We start from the raw sequence: 15,220 nt of genomic DNA, 5'->3' as shown, positions 1-15,220 counted from the left end.
TGTTTTGGTGCTGCTGCTTCTTTAAGACTAAATATTAAATGCCCACTGTTATAACTGGCTCTCTGTATTTGACTGACCTGGGCTGCGTTTCCCAAAAGCATCGTAAGCCTAAGTAGATCATAGAGATCATTGGAGCCAATGGTCTCTACAATCAACTTAAGTTTGCGATGCTTTTGGGAAACGCAGCCTTGCTTTCTCCTTACTATCTCACTGCTCACCACTACTGGGCGGGGCTACGGAAGGTCAAGTAGACACTGATGTGTTGGTGTGGAGGGGGTCAGATGCGAATGTCTACCACAGTGTCTATCACAATGTGGAGGAAGCAGAGAACAAGTTGTTTTGGCAGCTTGGTTTCAACAAATGCTCTTTTTGCAGGGAGGAGGACGTTTTGAGTTCTGAAACTTACAGTCTGTTTTTATAGTACAATGACCTCATGTCAAAAGATAGCCTAAAACTGTACACAATATAGTGATTGAACAAAATGTTCAGGAAATTATGCGAATTTAGTTTTTTTATTTGTCTATAAAACAGTGAACAACATGCATGCACAGAAACATCAGAATGGTTTCATGGCTTTTAAATGATTTTAAAAACACAATTGTCAATTCATGGCATTGTTAAAGAATGCATTTAGAAATGTGAAATTACGCTAAAAGCATTATCTTAGTGCATCAGTGGTGTGAGCACATTTGAACAAAAAACAAATTAAACTAAATTAACCATGAAACCTGGGCCAGCCCAGATCCATGAGGAACACAAAACAGCTAACAAAAACACATTAAATATCTTAAGTTATTAATGCTTGTGGAACTGTCTTCCTAATATTTCCCTACAATAGTTTTCTCAAGATATATCAAACAAAGAGACTCACACAATTACACAGACTGTACAAAACTACTAAGTACAAGACTGCGGTACAAAGTACAAAGGGTTATCTTCTTCCATTTCAGGCAACAGCTCAGCTGAGAGTTGGTCTGTGCCCTCTGAACATTAGGGTTTAATATTTGTTTATTCCAAAGATCCTGACCCCATGGAGTTGTGGCAGTTTTGGTATGAGAACACTTAAAAGGGAAGCTGTGTTTATCACAAAATGAGCTGTGTCGTATTTTGTGTAAAAGCTGGCAAGAAAATATCTGCAAAGAAAATAAGAACACGTGTTAAATTTTAAAACTTGTGATCTTTTATTAAAACAATAAAGCACTCGAGGCCATGTGTTACAATGATTGTACCAAGGGATTTGTGGCACTTACCCACAGTAAAACCACTGTAATGCACAGCCTTAAATAGCTTCTTGCTTTTATGAAACGGCAAGATGATAAAAGACAACAGTGTTCAATAATTCAATTGGTAGAATTTTTTTTTAACAATTATTCTACCAAGTAATATAGTAAATTTGTTCTGTCTTTGTGGTTACAGGTGTTTGTTTATCTGCATTTTACAATGCTTTAGGATGCCAGAGTCACATCTATTTTATAAAATGCCATATAAAACAAGGCTCAAGCAAGGGTAGATATTACAACAAAATACTTACAAAATAATTGGTGAGATTGTAAAGAATTTTCTAGATGATGTGAACTGCACGCCATAGTCCAGCTGTTCCCAGTGTGTGAGAAGTCTTGCCTTGCCCTGGTCTGGAGTTTCAAATGGTGTGCCTTTCACCGCATGCATAAACACATACATACCCTGTGGAAAGACAGAAAGATGATCCAAATGCCAAACACATAACATTCTCAAAGTTCATAACATTTGTTACCTCTTTATATTAGTATTAAGCATGGTCAATCTTTCCTGTTAAAGGTAGGGGAAAGGGGAAACTTGGTAAAAAAGGTAAATATATTGGTTGTTCCGTTTGAACCATTTTTCATTGCTGTCTATATAGACATGCATCAGGCTGCTGTATTACATCTCACCGGTTTTTTTTTTTTCCAGCCCGGTCTCGTGACAAGTCATTATTAGTATGAGATGCTGAAATAGTAAGATATTGTATGAATTGGCTCATACAAAAAAACAAAAAATGTACGACTTAAACTCGCATAAAAAAAAAGAACTACAAACAATATTATTAAGATTTTTCCTAAGTTTAACCCTGATTCCATACCTAACCATAAAGACTAACCCCTTACCCAAACCATAAACTTTAGCATAATTTTAATAACAGAAAAATAAATTTTGTGTACCACATAAAAAAAAAAAAAAAAACAGTGGGGCTTTTCAACTTTTACAAACACATCTCAATTCCCTGTATTCTGTTCAATTATGAATTTTGGTATATTTGCGTAGAGTTGTTATTAGGGTTGTCATAATACCAAAAATTCAGTAGTCGGTGTCGGTACCAATACCATTAAAATGCCAGTTAAAAAATAAACAAAAAGAATTGCATGTTTCCTTCAATTGTTTCTCAATTAAGTAAACATTGCTTTAAAAAAAACAATTAGTAGGGCACTATAAAACATTTAAATTTTATTCCCTAAATCCTGTGTTCCCCCCAAATTCCATGTTTTGAAGTTTAACTAACCCTGCTTTCCAAATGGGATAAATCCACCTCCGAAGGGCACTTACAAGGGAGAACGATCGTGGCTGCCATGTTGGAGGGTCATTCCAAACCGAAGGGCTCATAAATAGCTGCTTTGAAGGGCACTTCAAAAGGGTATTTCCAAAGAGTTCCACTGATGGATACTTCACTGCCAAGCAGACCGGAACCGGACCATACGAGGTTTGTTGTAAATTAAACCAGCTGGATCTCTAAACACACTCTGGTTCTATAAACAAAAATCTGTGGTTTATAAAGGCTTTTAATTATTATAATGAACAACCCCTGGCTGTCTGTTTGAAACTAACTTTTGCATGTGGTATTTTCCTGTAAATTCGCTCGCTCTGTTATTCTAATAAAGGAGTTGAAACAAAAGAAATATACACAGTGGCATTTTATTTCATAATTTAATTTATACTGTATATTTGTATACTGGTTAATGTTTTTTTTTTAAATAAAACAAATATTTAAACATGAAGCTTACATTTCTTCATAAAGTCTAAAAGTTTTAAAGCATTTTGTTTCAGTCTGCAGCCTGAAAATAGGTAATAGTAAGGCAAAATCATAAACATGATTAGGTGCAGGTGATGGCCATTAGCGTCAGCCTTTGTGGGATGGCAACGGCTTTATTGGCTTGGATAGATGACACTGAAGTGTGTTCCGAATGACTGATATTTTTGCGCCCTACACCCTTCAAAGCTCTCACTCTGGAGCACAAACCCTCTGAAGGGATTAGGGCATAGGGATGAGCCCTTCAGAATGGAATGCACCAAATGGTATCTAATCAAATTAATTAATAAAACCATGATATCTGTTGCCAGTTGAATTGGGCTTTTTTTCCGTTTGTTTTGTTTTTTCAGTTTCTGTGTTTCTCACAGTAGCTTCACATCTCTGGAATAGTGGTTGGTTACATGACCCAGCGTGATTTTTAAAGGGCAAAATCCTGCGATTTATTTAGATTAATATGTATTCTGCAGGCGCTGTTCATGTCTGTGAATAAGCACTCTGTTCTGTCATCTACTACAACATGCACCGCGTGTGTGACGCTCATATTTTTTTAGCTTTTGAACAACTATACACATTCGCTGTAAACCATGCAGCACATGCAGACTGTACATTCATAACATCTCATCCTTTTGTGGTTTAATATTCACACTAGGACATATCACGATTTTAATTTGATTAATTGTGCATTCTATTTTCCCCAAAATTTGTGTGTGAGCATTTGAAAACAGTCGTGTGTCAGTCAGACAGCACGCTGGGATTGAATTGAGTTGGTGGTACTGGTACAACAGAAACACTAGTGCGTGATATCTTTTTTATTTTAGTATGGACTTGGTACCGAAGTACCAGTACTTTTTGACATCGCTATCAGTCTATATTTTGATGTTGACAAAAAGCCACTCAATATTTTCACAAGTACATGGGTACTTGTGCCCATCTCTATGCTGCTCTAGAAGAAGACTTCACTTACTAAATTTGTCTTACATGTCAGAACAACAGAATCATTACAGCATCAATACAGTCCCTCTGAGAAGCTTATCTTATCATTGTGGTACAGGCACTCATGCATCATTGTGTGCCAAAGAGTTTTAACTTGGGTCAGTGATGTCATGCTGTTGTTGACCTTGATTCTTTGTTCAAGTGAGTCCTTGCATAATAATGCCACACAAGCTACTAAGGAAGCATCAATTGTAGTTGAGACACCAATTGGCCTCTGGGCAATGCTGAGAAACATTACAACCCTTAGAGAGGGAACTTCAGGAAATGAGGTGGGCTGCAACAAAGGATTATTTTACAGAGAACACTTACAAAATTGTGAATAACATTTGTGAGGGTCCACACAACAGGAACACTGAAGAAAGGAATGCTCAACAGTACAATGTGAAGCATTCCCACTCCGAGCGCATATGTCAGCCATATCCCTCGACTGTTCATCACGCGGGTGTTTGGGTTCACTTCACTGTGTGCAACGCCAACGTTCATCTTGCTTTCCTGTTGGGAGACAAAATAAAACAGTGGTCCAAAATGTCAACAGGGTTAAATGCTTGTCTCAATATATGAATTCATTTAAATGAATCATGTGACAAAATAATACAATAATTATTGACAGTCTTATATAATATGACCAATATCTGGTCATTTTGAGACTATCACCATTGGTCGATTTACAGAAGCTACTTCTAGTCTGAGGTTTGCATGAAGTCTTGTCCATGCCAACAAAAGCATGTTCGCACATTTACAATAGGGTGATTCATTGTAATACTTTGTCTTGAGATTTTACTATTCATGCCAGCTAACGCATCAAGCAACTTGCAACTGTTAAAAGTTTGGTAGAACACAAAACCCTTGTTTAAAATGACATGATTTTACTGCATGTTTGGCTCATCCATCAAAGTAAACAGTTTAGGCAGCTGTTTGTACAGTTGTGCTCAAAAGTTTGCATACCCTGGCAGAAATTGTGAAATTTTGGCATTGATTTTGAAAATATGACTGATCATGCAAAAAAACTGTCTTTTATTTAAGGATAGTGATCATATGAAGCCATTTATTATCACATAGTTGTTTGGCTCCTTTTTAAATCATAATGATAACAGAAATCACCCAAATGGCCCTGATAAAAAGTTTACATACCCTTGAATGTTTGGCCTTGTTACAGACACACAAGGTGACCCACACAGGTTTAAATGACAATTAAAGGTTAATTTCCCACACCTGTGGCTTTTTAAATTGCAATTAGTGTCTGTTTATAAACAGTCTATGAGTTTGTTAGCTCTCACGTGGATGCACTGAGCAGGCTAGATACTGAGCCATGGGGAGCAGAAAAGAACTGTCAAATGACCTGCGTAACAAGGTAATGCAACTTTATAAAAATGGAAAAGGATATAAAAAGATATTCAAAGCCTTGAAAATGCCAGTCAGTACTGTTCAATCACTTATTAAAAAGTGGAAAATTTGGGGATCTCTTGATACCAAGTCAAGGTCAGGTAGACCAAGAAAGATTTCAGCCACAACTGCCAGAAGAATTGTTCAGGATACAAAGAAAACCCCACAGGTAACCTCAGGAGAAATACAGGCTGCTCTGGAAAAAGACGGTGTGGTTGTTTCAAGGAGCACAATACGAAGATACTTGAACCAAAATGAGCTGCATGGTCGAGTTGCCAGAAAGAAGCCTTTACTGCAACAACGCCACAAAAAAGCCCAGTTAAAATATGCCCGACAACACCTTGACACACCTCACAGCTTCTGGCACGCTGTAATTTGGAGTGACGAGACCAAAATAGAGCTTTATGGTCACAATCATAAGTGCTAAGCCTATAGTGAAAAGAATACCATCCCCACTGTGAAGCATGTTGGTGGTTCACTGATGTTTTGGGGGTGTGTGAGCTCTAAAGGCATGGGGAATCTTGTGAAAATTGATGGCAAGATGAATGCAGCATGTTATCAGAAAATACTGGCAGACAGTTTGCATTCTTCTGCACGAAAGCTGCGCATGGGACGCTCTTGGACTTTCCAGCACGACAAAGACCCTAAGCACAAGGCCAAGCTGACCCTCCAGTGGTTACAGCAGAAAAAGGTGAAGGTTCTGGAGTGGCCATCACAGTCTACTGACCTTAATATCATCGAGCCACTCTGGGGATATCTCAAACTGGCGCTTCATGCAAGACGACCAAAGACTTTGCATGACCTGGAGGCATTTTGCCAAGACGAATGGGCAGCTATTCCACCTGCAAGAATTTGGGGCCTCATAGACAACTATTACAAAAGACTGCATGCTGTCATTGATGCTAAAGGGGGAAATACACAGTATTAAGAACTAAGGGTATGCAGACTTTTGAACAGGGGTCATTTCATTTTTTTCTTTGTTGCCATGTTTTGTTTTATGATTGTGCCATTCTGTTATAACCTACAGTTGAATATGAATCCCATAAGAAATAAAAGAAATGTTTTGCCTGCTCACTCATGTTTTCTTTGAAAATGGTACATATATTACCAATTCCCCAAGGGTATGCAAACTTTTGAGCACAACTGTATGTCAGAGTTCAACGTTGCCCAATACACAGCTTTAAAACAAGCTCAGCGGTACTTATCTTATCTTGATTTCTACTCACCAGATCACTTGCTTTTTTATATCTGTTCAGATTAAAGATCATGTCCAGAACAAATTGCGTTATTTACTCTTTTAAAAATAAATGCAATGCAGCAATCAAGTAGACACAGATTCAGGTCAAAGGCTGAAGAGGCCTCTTTACTACCCTGATCATGTCCACACTCTTAATAACCACTAACACGTGGATGATTCTTCCATAAATATCAGTCACAAATGATAGTATGAGATGTAGTATGTTTGTAATATCCTTTGAGACAACAATAGACAGCTGGAAGTAATATTACATATTTATATTCCTCATAAACAGCATAATCGAAGAACTAAAGACAGCATAGCAATGCATTTAAATTAAACACTGCTAAATATTACACTGTATATATGCTAGCATTAATTTTCTAATAGCAGCTGCAGATGGTAAACAAGTCAATGTGTTAGCAGCACAGCTACATTACAAAACACTCATGTCCCCGTCCAAAGCACAATATTTATCCAGCTTATGTTTTTATTGTGAACTGTTTAGATGTTGTGGTTATGAAATCTTTATTTAGCATCAGCTGCTTTTTTTTAACAAACACCAGTTGCTTTTGTTTCACTCTACTTGCAACACACACCGCAAACATCTATAAAAGCTCTTATAAATCATTCTGTTATCGTCCAATTTGGAGCCAGGTGGTTTAAAGTAACAGTAAGAATACCTTTGCTTCATTAGAGATGTGTAACGGTACCTTATTTGCGTTTGAGATGAGCAGGCTAGAGCGCTGCCACCGGCCTCCGCTGCGCGCACTGCGGACTGACTCACCACAGTGACCACACATACGCACGCGCACAAACACGCGCGCACACGCACACACAGGCTAACGAGATTACGACTGCACATCTCGCGTGACTAGAGGGCTGATGTTTACAAAATAAGGGTGCGTTCCATCAGAGACTATTTAGCACAGACGGGCCTCTCCTATTAAAATGAATGGAAGAAACTGGAACATCCAACCAAGGAGCTCGCGCCCAACAGTCAACGGATGAATAAAGAAAGGAAAGTCCCGCCTTACAGGTAAAAGAGCCAATCACCTTTTACATACAGATATCGCTTGTCAATCAACTCGAGAATGCGCATGCGCATTAGCTATTCAAGCCTGGAAAATTGCGTTTTTTTGTTGTTGTTTTTTTGCGTAAAACAAGGTAAAGAAGAACAATGTATGATACCAATTTTGTCAGATTTTACTACTGATTTAAAACACGCTCTTTGATCATAATCTTGACCAACCATTTCTGAGATTTTGGTGTTCCCCCGTTCAAGTAGATAGGAGCTGCACTGTCATGACTGGAAATAGCATCCCGGGAGCGTTCCAAATATGGCCGACAGTGAACTGGCTTGCTAGAAAGACTTTGGTTCCATTCAGAAGTGGTCATCCCTATGTCATGTTGGAAGACTTTTACCAATACCGCCCCCTGTCTGCAGTGGCGGTTCTGGTTTACTTGGTGCCCCAGGTGAGATCAGACGTGGCACCCCCCCTTAACGCCCCTTATATATATAGATAAATGGCATATTCTATTAACATTGACATTATACATTATATACAGTACATAACTTAAATTGCACAATTAAATTATTGAGTCAATAAATAAAGTATATGGCAGAATTCTTACAAATTACTCTACTCTGTGCTATTACACCTAATCCCTCATTTAAAATGTAACCCTCCCCTCCTAGTTTTCATTGATGCAAAATCATCAATGACTTCTTCATATCTGCCCAGCAGTCACATGGTTGATACTAATTATTGCAAGACCAGTGGTGGCTCTAATTATCGGGGGCAGTGGTGGCTCTAATTATCGGGGGCAGTGGTGGCTCAGTGGTCAAGGCTCTGGGTTACAGATCAGAAGGTTGGGGGTTCAAGCCCCAGCACTGCCAAGATGCCACTGTTGGGCCCTTGAGCAAGGCCCTTGACCCTATCTGCTCCAGGGGTGCTGTATCATGGCTGACCCTGCATTCTGACCCCAGCTTAGCTGGGATATGTGGAAAAAAAAAAGGGCAGTGGTAGCTCAGCGGTTAAGGCTCTGGGTTACTGATCAGAAGGTCGGGGGTTCAAGCCCCAGCACTGCCAAGATGCCACTGTTGGGCCCTTGAGCAAGGCCCCTAACCCTATCTGCTCCAGGGGTGCCGTATCATGGCTGACCCTGCACTCTGACCCCAGCCTAGCTGGGATATGTGAAAAAGAAGAATTTCACTGTATATGTGCAAAATGTATAATGTGTGATAAATAAAGGAAATTATAATTATTATTAAGACCACTAAGAAGATCCTGTGTCATGGTGTAGCCTACCTATAGGCCTACTGTTTATCATGGTTATCTTATGTTTGTTCATAATGTAAGAATACATTATGAACATCCATAAGCCGAAACATTGGTAAATAAATAAGCCTGTATTTTGAGTTGGGCAGTTATATTTTTCTTTTCTATTACAAAAACATTTCTCATAGTGTTTCAGGAATCTGTCACTTTTATTGTTTTTAGTAAATTGAAGGGATTTGAGAAATGCATCAATTTCAATAAAAAAGTAAAAGAGTAGGTGTTAGTAAAATATGATTCAGATGCTTTATTCTGTCTTCCTCATAGTCACTAAGATGAATTCACCGGTGGAAAGAAATACACGGACACAGAATGTCACAAGCAGTTCTTCCATTTATTAAAGGAAAGCATGGGGTTATATGGTTCTTGTCACACAAGGCTGGTTACACCCTTTACCTTGAATCCCCCCAATCCTCCATATATGGGGTTGTTTCCTCTCACTTACAGAAGTACATTCTTATCAAGTACATTTTGTGCTCAAGACAGTGCCGAAAACATACAAAGCAGATATGCAAGCATCAGCATAAAAAGGTCACATTGTTCCATCTGAGGCCTATTTCTCACAGTTGGTTGCGAGTAAGACACATTTAGCTTATAGATAAAGAATTTTCAGAACAAAAAATATATATACTCATGTTTCTATAGTAGCAAATAATATCTTTTAAATGAAAGGATTGGGCAATTTCAGGGTGCTTAGGAATTTAAATTAAACCAAAACGATGGATTGAAATATGTGCCATTGGGACTTGAATTTTAGGACTTGAATTTGAACATGTTTAATTGAAATTGAATTTGCAGTTTTGAACTTGAATTACATCAAACTTTAAATTCAAATGCATCTAACAGCCTGTTTACCAATCACACTAATTAGGTCTGGAGTTTGCATCAGGGCAGAACAAGTAACTTGTGGTGGTGGCTCTCATTCAGCCATGATCCCATGTTGGCACTATTTCACAGCGGACCCTTCCTCTTCCAGATGTGAACTGCGAGCTACGTTGTGATTAGTCAGGAAGGAGTTTGATTACATACAGGCTCGATTGCTCTTTCTGAGTACCCCAGATGTCTCCGTCAGATTTACCCAAATCTGAATATAAAACCTGAATCAGTGTATTTTAAAAAATGTATCTGAATTTGTGCCATGTACATTTGATTTTCAAGTTTGATGTAATTCAAGTTCAAAACTGCAAATTCAATTTCAAATAAACATGTTCAAATTAAAGTCCTCAAATTCAAGTTCAAGTCCCAATGGCAAATATTTCATTACATACAAAATGTATGAGTTGTTTCACACTGAAAAAAATAAATGGATTAATGTTTCATGGTCACATCCACAAAATGAGCAGGTGCTGTCAACATCAACTATCAAAACGCAACTATCAAAGACGTCCGTCTAACGCAGGTTTATATAGAAAAAATAATAATATATAGAAATAAAATAAATAAATAAAAAACAGCGCAGATGGACACAAATACGTGTTTGGTGTGAACGGCCCCTAACCAAGGACATATGTTTCTCAAGTGTCATCTCCACAGATTCATAAAACTAACTCACGTTACTTTAAATATATAATGAGTTTTGATTGCTTGTGATTTCCCTCATTCGTGTCGCTTTGGATGAAAATATATTCTTTTATACGTAAAAATAAAAAAATAAAAAAATAAATAAATTGTATGTATATATATATATATATATATATATATATATATATATATATATATATATATATATATATATATATATATATATACATTTTTTTATTTTTATTTTATATATGTATATATATATATATATATATATATATATTTTTTTTTTCAAAGCGGTAAAAAACTAAAAAACTAAAAAACGTGATCGACAAAGAGAACACCAATCAATGCAAAGAACACGAGTGACGTCATTTAGGCGCCTAGTCAAGCCATATCCGACGCCGAAGCGAGCTGTGTAAACATGTGAACGACACTTTTGTAATGATACTTTGGAATGTTTTTTGAGTTTCTTTAATTTTAAACAAAGTAAGTAGGAATAGCTTATATCTAGTCGTTTAAAATATAATCGTTTAACGAAGTGTTGTTCATTTCTTTATGAAAGACAAATCATTTGCATGTCATTGTCAACTTTGAAATGTGTGTATGCTATCATTGTCAAATGATTATTTTTCTTAGTGATACCACTGTGCAACTGTTGTGATGTGCAGCAACGACTTATTTGCCAGATCTCTTTTATAATGGTTAATTAGTTAATTGTAGTTTTGAGACTGGTTGGTTTATTGTTTCAGTACTAAATGTTTAAAGTTTTTCTTCTTAGGAAGCACACTATGAAGGCACTTCCACTTGAGACAGTGCGTCTGCTGTGCAGCTCCCAGGTTATAACATCTGTCCTGAATGTTGTCAAGGAGCTAGCTGAAAATTCACTGGATGCTGGTTCCTCGAGTCTCGAAGTCAAACTGGTAAAATCAAATATATTGAACAGTAATGTTCACGTATGGATGTACGGAGCCCCTTAGAGGACAGGGCGGGAATTTTTTTCTGAAATAGTTTTGCGTTCCCTCACAATACATTTACCATGGTTTTACTACAGTAACCATATTTTAACCATGATATTCGTAGTGAAACCATATAATAATACACAAAAAAATGTAGTAAAAATCATAATTTTGTGGTTACTATGGTTTTACTTCAAATACCATGGTTAAAATATGGTACTTGTAGTAAAACCATATTAACCATCGTAAATCTATATTAAAACCATGGTTTCCACAAAAAAGAAAAAAGGTTACTTTTCAAAGTTACTACAGTATTACTATAGTAAAACTATGGTACAGTATAGTAAAAACATGGTTACTACAATCACGGTTACTACAGTATCTCTATAGTAAAACTATGGTTACTATATGGATACTGTATTAAAACAATGGTTTCCACAAAAAAAGAGAAAAAAGGTTACTGTTCATAGTTACTACAATATTACTATAGTAAAACCATGGTACAGTATAGTAAAAACATGGTTACTACAATCACGGTTACTACAATATTACTATAGTAAAACCATGGTACAGTATAGTAAAAACATGGTTACTACAATATTACTATAGTAAAACCATGGTTTCCACAAAAAAGAAAGAAAAAAGATTACTTTTCATTGTTACTACAATATTACTATAGTAAAACCATGTTACAGTATAGTAAAAACATGGTTACTACAGTCACGGTTACTATAGTATTTCTATAGTAAAACTATGGTTACTATATGAACCATGGTACAGTATAATAAAAACATGGTTACTACAATCACGGTTACTACAATATTACTATAGTAAAACCATGGTACAGTATAGTAAAAACATGGTTACTACAATATTACTATAGTAAAACCATGGTACAGTATAGTAAAAACATGGTTACTACAATATTACTATAGTAAAACCATGGTACAGTATAGTAAAAACATGGTTACTACAATATTACTATAGTAAAACCATGGTACAGTATAGTAAAAACATGGTTACTACAATATTACTATAGTAAAACCATGGTTTCCACAAAAAAGAAAGAAAAAAGATTACTTTTCATTGTTACTACAATATTACTATAGTAAAACCATGTTACAGTATAGTAAAAACATGGTTACTACAATATTACTATAGTAAAACCATGGTTTCCACAAAAAAGAAAGAAAAAAGATTACTTTTCATTGTTACTACAATATTACTATAGTAAAACCATGTTACAGTATAGTAAAAACATGGTTACTACAGTCACGGTTACTACAAAATTACTATAGTAAAACTGTGGTACATTATAGTAAAAACATGGTTACTACAATCACGGTTACTACAATATTACTATAGTAAAACCATGGTTTCCACCTAAAAACATGGTTACAAGTTTATAGTTTTGTGTTCCCTCAAAATAAATTCACCATGGTTTTACTATAGTATTGTACTTGTACACTGTAGTAACCATAACTATTTACTATAGATTAACCATGTTAATTATTGTGGATATGATTTTATTACATACCACATTTTAACCATGTTATTTGTAGTAAAACCATGGTAACCACAAAATTATGATTTGTTTTACCATTGTTTAGTTTTCCTGTATTATTATATGGTTTTACTAGGAATATCATGGTTAAAATATGGTTACTGTAGTAAAACTATGGTAAATTTATTGTGAGGGAATGCAAACTATTTTAGAAAAAAAAATTCCACCCTGTACTCTAAGGGGCTCCATAGATATGTTCGAAATTAAGACAAAAAGGTTAGTGGGTAATAATTTGATGTGCTAAAACACTTTATACATCCGCTAAAAATTACAGTGGGATCAGTTGGTTAAAAGTTTTAAAAAAGAAATGGTTCAGAAAAGTGAAGTTAGTTCTGAGAATAGGCTGTTTGCAGATGCCGCTTGGTTTGATATTTTGTTTCTAATGCAATGATGTACAGTTTTAAGTTTGACTTAAGTGTCCAAATACTTCATAAGGAAACTGTAAATAGCTGCAATGAATCTGTGTTTAACAGCTCATATTGTTATCTTGTGATCAGGACAATTATGGATTGGATCGCATTGAAGTCAGAGACAACGGCTCTGGAATTAAAGTGACTGATGTTCCTGTGATGGCCGTCAAACACTACACATCTAAAATCTCCAGTCACGAAGATCTAGAGCACCTAGAGACTTACGGCTTCCGTGGAGAAGCTCTGGCATCTATATGTGCCATCTCAAAGGTTAGATCTCATTGTCTTTTTTATGAAACCACATCATTTTGAGATCTTCAGGGCTCAACAATAAGGATTTTTCAATAAGGATTTTTCACAAATCTGTTCACAAAGACTATCACAAATCATTCTAGCAATTTTGACAAAACGTAATTTATGTTAGCCAGCTACATAAATGAACCTTGCTGATGTATTTAAATCAGCAGACTTCACAACAAGAATGTTCAATACATCACAGTGAACTAAATGTTTAAGTATGCAGGGCATAAAAAACACACGTACATGATCAACGAATAAAAAAAGAAAAAAAAGATGTTGTGATAACTCAGCGCGTATCACAATTTCAACTAGTCCAAAACTCTCTTACACTGGCCCTGGGCCATCCTTTTTGTTGAGCCCATGATCTTACTATGTGATTATGTAAAAATCCAAATAATCGGTGGATTACAAATCTTAAAAATGTTTTTCGTTGTAATGGATCTTTCTTTCGCCTACCAGGTGTTTATTACTACTAAAACCACAGCTGATGATTTTAGCATTCAATATGCAGTTGATCACAATGGTCAGATTGTGTCTCAGAAACCATCGCATCTTGGCGAGGGTAGGCGTTTGTTAAAAAGAACCTGACTGAGCCCGATTTTTTCTAATACTCTTGATTTATGGGAACAGACCAATTCTAATATACCTTTTCCCCCAGGCACCACTGTGTGTGCAGCAGATCTGTTCAAGAACCTCCCTGTCAGGCGGCAGTATTATTCCAACACCAAGAAATGCAAAGAGGAACTAAAGAGGGTCCAGAATTTGCTCATGGCTTATGCTGTTGTTAAGCCTGAGTTAAGGATCACGTTGAGTCACAACAAGGTACGTTTTTTCAAAGTACAGAGTTCCTACTGTCTTAAAGGGATAGTTCACCCAAAAATGAAAATTCTCTTATCATTTACTCACCCTCTTGCCATCCCAGATGTGTATGACTTTCTACTGCTTAACACAAAAAAAGATTTATAAAGAAGAATATCTCAGCTCTGTAGGTCCTCAGAATGCAAGTGAGTGGTGGCCAGAACTTTGATGGTCCAATGGTTTTGGGTGAGAACAAACCAAAATAAAATTCCTTTTTCACTGAACATATTGCCATTGCAGTCTCTAGGCATGATCATGATTTCAAGCTCGATTACACTTTACATAGGAAGTGTAATCGAGCTTGAAATCACGATCACCAAGGAGACTGTCAAGATTTTTAGTGAAAAAGGAGTCATATGGATTACTTTTATGATGCCTTTATGTAATATTTGGACCTTCAGAGTTCTGGCCACCATTCACTTGCATTATATGGACCTACAGAGCTGAAATATTCTTCTAAAAATCTTCATTTGTAGAAAAGAAGAAAAAGAAAGTCATAAACATTAGGGATGGCATGAGTGTGAGTATTTTCATTTTTGGGTGAACTATATTAATTAGTACATCTAAGACTACACTTATTGTCGTCAAATAGTTGTAAATGCTGTGGCTGCTATAT

The 15,220-nt window shown here is 36.3% G+C and overlaps 2 protein-coding genes across 8 annotated transcripts in view; one reads left to right on the top strand and one right to left on the bottom strand.

Moving 5' to 3' along the window:
• Positions 1-493: 493 nt before the first annotated feature.
• On the bottom strand, positions 494-8,024 carry ormdl1 (ORMDL sphingolipid biosynthesis regulator 1). 3 transcript variants are annotated; one of them, XM_051711147.1, is made up of 4 exons: positions 7,906-8,024; positions 4,343-4,525; positions 1,532-1,683; positions 494-1,133 (listed from the first exon to the last, which is right to left on the bottom strand). In XM_051711147.1, exons 1-4 carry the CDS (start codon positions 7,906-7,908, stop codon positions 998-1,000), a joined length of 474 nt encoding a protein of 157 aa, XP_051567107.1. In that variant the 5' UTR covers positions 7,909-8,024; the 3' UTR covers positions 494-997. The 3 variants fall into 3 exon arrangements, with proteins under 3 accessions (XP_051567107.1, XP_051567106.1, XP_051567108.1); XM_051711146.1 differs by lacking the exon at positions 7,906-8,024 and adding an exon at positions 7,367-7,504; XM_051711148.1 differs by lacking the exon at positions 7,906-8,024 and adding an exon at positions 7,337-7,422.
• pms1 (PMS1 homolog 1, mismatch repair system component) overlaps positions 7,549-15,220 on the top strand; it is a 42,315-nt gene continuing 34,643 nt past the window's right edge. For 2 of the 5 annotated variants that reach the window (XM_051711064.1, XM_051711063.1), the window contains exons 1-6: positions 7,550-7,692; positions 7,942-8,129; positions 11,295-11,436; positions 13,534-13,716; positions 14,206-14,308; positions 14,405-14,568. In XM_051711064.1, the coding sequence (XP_051567024.1) occupies positions 8,056-8,129; positions 11,295-11,436; positions 13,534-13,716; positions 14,206-14,308; positions 14,405-14,568 (666 nt within the window). In that variant the 5' untranslated portion in view covers positions 7,550-7,692; positions 7,942-8,055. Of the gene's footprint in view, positions 7,693-7,941; positions 8,130-10,883; positions 11,003-11,294; positions 11,437-13,533; positions 13,717-14,205; positions 14,309-14,404; positions 14,569-15,220 lie in introns of those variants that run through there. The other 3 variants (XM_051711065.1, XM_051711066.1, XM_051711067.1) reach the window with 3 other exon arrangements.

The sequence above is a fragment of the Myxocyprinus asiaticus genome, chromosome 11, assembly GCF_019703515.2.
Source record: "Myxocyprinus asiaticus isolate MX2 ecotype Aquarium Trade chromosome 11, UBuf_Myxa_2, whole genome shotgun sequence".
Taxonomy (NCBI): Eukaryota; Metazoa; Chordata; class Actinopteri; order Cypriniformes; family Catostomidae; genus Myxocyprinus; species Myxocyprinus asiaticus.
Note: the sequence above shows the minus strand (reverse complement) of the source record. Positions and strands in the feature narration are given on the sequence as shown.

Excerpts from the sequence above, each read along its gene's own strand:
- ormdl1 (XM_051711146.1), bottom strand. The coding sequence starts at position 7,456 with ATGTGTGGTCACTGTGGTGAGTCAGTCCGCAGTGCGCGCAGCGGAGGC. Across the intron at positions 4,526-7,366 it reads TCATCTCAAACGCAAATAAG|GAAAGCAAGATGAACGTTGG; the intron begins GTACCGTTACAC and ends GTCTCCCAACAG. Across the intron at positions 1,684-4,342 it reads CAAATGTTATTCACAATTTT|GGTATGTATGTGTTTATGCA; the intron begins GTAAGTGTTCTC and ends GTCTTTCCACAG.